The sequence below is a fragment of the Dasypus novemcinctus genome, chromosome 22 (genome assembly GCF_030445035.2).
Source record: "Dasypus novemcinctus isolate mDasNov1 chromosome 22, mDasNov1.1.hap2, whole genome shotgun sequence".
NCBI lineage: Eukaryota > Metazoa > Chordata > Mammalia > Cingulata > Dasypodidae > Dasypus > Dasypus novemcinctus.
Window position 1 is genome coordinate 71,601,491 of NC_080694.1, and position 4,995 is coordinate 71,606,485.

Sequence of the window (4,995 nt, forward strand, 5' to 3'; positions counted from 1 at the left end):
TGAATATATTTATATCCTGTGTAGAATATAAACAGAGAGATAAGTTATAAAAGATTGAAAATAAATGTACATAAAATTTCCGCTACATCCTTTCTGTAGCCAAATGGATCATTTTGCACAAAATTGGAAGGCACATCACCTTAATTGGAGATGATTTTAGGAAAACATTACCTATTCTTTAGGAAGTGATACCAATAATGTATAATACCTGTGTGTTATGAATGGCTTACCTTTAAAAATTCTCAAAAATTTAATTAATTTGCATTTCATGCTATCATTTTATACTGGATAACACAGGTCACTTCCTTTCTCATCAACTCCTCTTTCATAGTAGTCTATAAATAATTCCTTGGCTCATCAATAATGTGTGTTATTTTCATACATTCACACACAGATATGTGCATGGTGACACATATACAACACATGATTCACTAATGAAAATATTACAATCACTTATTTAAATCATCAATATTTTAAGAAGCTATTGAACAGTATTGACAGATAAATGGGATCACCTTAAAATTAAAATGCTTTTGTTCTTCTAAAGACTTTGTCAAGAAAGTAAAAAGGCAGCCTATTCAATGGGAGAAAATATTTAGCAACCATGTATCTGACAAAAGTCTGATATTCATCTTACATAAAGAGATCATACAACTCATCAATAAAAAGACAAGCAACCTAATTTAAAAATGAGCAAAAGACCTGAATAGACACTTCTCCAAAGCAGAAATCCAAATGACCAAAGAGAACACGAGAAAATGTTCAAAATCATTGTTAGGGAAATGCAGATTAAAATTACAATGAGCTACCATTATGCACTTATATAATGACCATTAATTATTTAAAAAATCAAAAAACGAAAGAAAACAAAAACCCAAGAAAACTGCAAGTGCTTGAGAGGATGTGGAGAATAGGACCAATTCTTCAGTGTTTTTGGGAATGTAGAATGGTGCAGCCTCTGGGGAAGATAGTCTGGCAGTACCTCAAGAAGCTGAAAATAGAACTGCCATATGATCCAGGAATATATTCTAGGAATATATTCAGAAGAATTGAAAGCAAGGGTGTGAGCTGATATTTGCATACTGATGTTCATAACATAATATTCACAATTGCTAAAATATAAAAACAGCTCATGTTTCCATCAACTGATATATAAACAAATGCGATATATTCTTAAAATGGAATACTATTGAGCTATAAGAAGAAATGAAATCAGGATGCATATGACAAAATGCATGAACATAGGGGATATTATGTTGAATGAAATAAGCTAGACACAAAAGGACAAATATTGAATGGCCTCGGTAATATGAACTAAATATGATGAGTAAACTCGTGGATGTAAACTCTATAGTATAGGTTACTAGGAAATAGACTGTGGGTTGAGAATGGGAGCTAATGCTCAATGTATACAAAATTTTTAATAAGACTTATTGTAAAAGAGTGGACATGAATAAAATTGATGGTAAAACAATATAGTGAGTATAACTAACACTACTCATTAATAAATGAGATTGTGATTGAAAGGTGTAGTCTACGGATGTAAATATCAGGTAAAAGGAAATTAAAGAATAACCTAGGGAATATGACATAGTGATTTTTTTGTGGTGGAAGAAGCTTGTGTCCAACAGTGTAAATATAGGAATTTAAAACACGCTAAGAATGTGGTAGTACATGGGAAAATTAAAACTAATGTAACTTATAGACAATAGCTAACAGTACTACTGTAATAGTTTTGCAGAAATGGCAAAGAAGATATATCAATTCTGAAACTATAGAGGGTTATAACGGGGTATGGGATTTTTCCTTTTGGAGTAATGAAAATGTGCTAAAATTGTGGTGATGGCAGCACAACTCTGTGATGAAAATGAGAGCCACTGAGTACACACTTTGAGTGCATTGTGCAAAACATGGGGATGCATAACACAGGGCATCCAGTGGTGCAGGGGACTGTGGTTAACAGGAAAAATATGAGAACATTCTCTCATGAATGAAAACAAATCTAAATACTAACATAGGATACTAATAACAGGTGGGTTGAGTGAAAAATACACTAAATGTAAGATATTGGCTATAGGTAAGAGTGGTGTTTTGATGATGTACTTTCATAATTTGTAACAAATATTTCACAACAATACCAGATGTTCATGGTGGGGTGGATGTATGAGAGCTTTGTATGATGATATGCATGTTTGTTTTGTAAGTTCACATCTTTTATTATACTTATTGTTTATGTATGTTCATGTATGAGTGATATACTTCAATAAAATATTATTTAAAAAAGAATTGAGAGATTTCACATAAAAATAGTATTGACAATTTTAATAGTATATGTGATGGAAAGTTGGTGAATAACATTAACTGGCTTTGCCAAGTTTATTATGAGTAGAACTGAAGGATAGACCCACTGCCATCAATTGCAAATGCCCTTCAGTTATGGAAGCCTTTCCAGTAGCATGCATGTGATTGTGTATGTTCAGAAGGAATCTAAACTTGACTGCATTCTTGTAGAAATGGAAGCACAAGCCTCTGTGCTTCTTCTCTCTCCAGAGACCAGTGTCCCTCTCCAATACAGCAATGAGAGGCTGCTGAGAAGGAAAGCTCCAGAGATGTGTGCTGAGTCAACAATCTGAACAACATCCATCTGAAAGTAGATTGAACCAATCAATTGGAGCAGAGAGTTTGAGCCAAAAGGGGACCCACACATGGTTCTTCCACTGCCTGTCATCGAACTGTGACCATAACTGAACTTTTTTTACCAAAGGCAACACTATCCTCTGCTGCTGAATTGTCATTCTTCCTGGAAGGTAGGGTTTTAAGTTACACAATGAATAAAACAGAAATTTTGTTTTAAAGGTTGAAAAAATTCAGAGTTGCACTCCTATTTGCAGTAAACAGAAGCAGCTTTTCATATATAGCCCAGGCCAATATTTACTATTTCCATAGTCCTAGAAAATTGACTACTTTCTTCCCTTTGAAGACTTAAAACCCTTATCCTCATTTTGGATAACAAATGTGAAATGGAGAGGGAGGAGTTTCCATGTGGAATCTCCTTGAAAATATGTTTATCTTAGACACAAAATCCATGTGGCAAAAAGTCAGGAGAATGTAGAGTTGTACAAGGCAAAATGAGGGCACTCATCCATTATCTTTCTAACAATAGACATCTAAACCTTCAAAAGCATAGTTCATGCTCTCTTTACTGTATAATAAATGAAAGCTAGCTGGCTACATACAAAATAGTATATAGAAAATCAATGAATAATAATGATATTCATATCTAACTCTCCTGTTTCTAATGATGCTTGATTTGTTTGTGTCTCCAATTCTTTATATCCTATTTGTCATACTCTTGTTCATTTGATGTGTCAATTTATGTTTTATAGCTATTTTTTAAATAGCATGTAGCTAAATATATACCAATAATTTTATTTTTAACTTCTTTGCCTTTCCACAGGATACTCATTGAAGACCTATGTATTCATCTTCCGATAGTTTAGTTTAACTTTTGATAAATATATTCATATTCTATATTTACATCTTTCCTTTTAATGAATTAGGTATTTTCTTGAATTTAAATATTTGTTTTCTTGCCACATTCAAAAAATCACCAGATGATATTTTTATTTTTCAGTATTTTATATCTGTCTGTTGTTTCTCTATTTGTGATTCCAGTCTGCAAATGTTCAAAATTGAACCAGTTTGTTATTGTTCCTCTGCTGGTGGTACCTGTTTTCCTCCCTATAGGAATAAAATAAGAATGAGCTAGAAAGGTGACTCGCAATGAAGAAACAATGAAAGGGACAAATTTTAGCAACCCAGCAGGTTTCATCCTCCTGGGATTTTCTGACCAGCCCCAGCTGGAGATGGTTCTCCTTCTGGTCATCGCTGTCATTTACATTCTAACTCTGATGGGGAACACAGCCATCATACTGGTCTCACAGCTGAGCCCCAAGCTCCACACACCCATGTACTTCTTCCTCTCCAATCTCTCCTTCCTGGATCTCTGCTTCACCACCAGTATTGTCCCACAGATGCTTTGGAACCTCAAGGGTCCTGAGAAGACCATTAGTTATGCTGGTTGTGTGATCCAGCTGTACCTGGCTTTGGGGCTGGGCTCCACTGAATGTGTCCTCCTGACTGTGATGGCCTATGACCGCTTCAACGCCATCTGCCGGCCCCTCCACTATAGTGTGACCATGCACCCAAAACATCTTCAACAGTTGGCAGCTGTGGCCTGGGTCAGTGGTTTTGTGGAGTCCACGGTGCAGACTATCCTTGTTTTCCAATTGCCTCTCTGTAGCCACCACAGGGTGGATGATTTCATGTGTGAGGAGCCTGCCCTGATGAAAATCGCCTGTGTGGACACGACCTTCCTGGAGAATGAGCTTGCCATAGCTAGTGTGCTCTATGTGGTCACTCCTCTGGGGTTTATTCTGATCTCCTATGGCTGCATTGTGAGAAGTGTGCTCAGGATAAAATCTGCTGAGGGCAGGAGGAGGGCATTTGAGACCTGTGGGTCCCACCTGATCATTGTGGTCTTGTTCTTTGGGACTATAATTTCTGTCTACATCCAGCCCAAGAGCAAGTACAAGCAGAACCACAGTAAATTCCTCACTCTCTTCTACACTGTAGTGACACCCTCCCTTAATCCTCTGATCTACACCTTGAGAAACAAAGAGGTTAAGTGGGCTCTGAAAAGACTGCTTAGAAGAGACCCAACTTAAGCAGAAAAGGGAAATATACTCAAGAAATCTCATAGATGTCAGGGGCTTTTCTAAATGTAATATGTAATTCTAAAATGTAATATGTAATATGTAATTATGTAATATGGATTCTAATTTCATTTAAGAGTGCACAGCTAAATCACCTAAATAAAAGTAAGTGTGAAATTTCTTTCCAGTGGAATCCAGAAGTTGTCTACTTTAAATCCTTTCTGGGAATGTTTCATGTCTCTTTCATTGGCTAGTTGTGAAGACCCTATGCATAAATAAA

General features: G+C 35.8%; 1 protein-coding gene across 1 annotated transcript; it reads left to right on the forward strand.

Moving 5' to 3' along the window:
- Nucleotides 1-3,794: 3,794 nt before the first annotated feature.
- Nucleotides 3,795-4,727, forward strand: LOC101411583 (putative olfactory receptor 2B8). The gene has a single exon (XM_012517975.2). The coding sequence runs from the start codon at nt 3,795-3,797 to the stop codon at nt 4,725-4,727; it is 933 nt and encodes a 310-aa protein (XP_012373429.2).
- Nucleotides 4,728-4,995: the final 268 nt, after the last annotated feature.

What these genes read in the sequence shown, in the direction of transcription:
- LOC101411583 (XM_012517975.2), top strand. Translation starts at nt 3,795, where the DNA reads ATGAAAGGGACAAATTTTAGCAACCCAGCAGGTTTCATCCTCCTGGGA.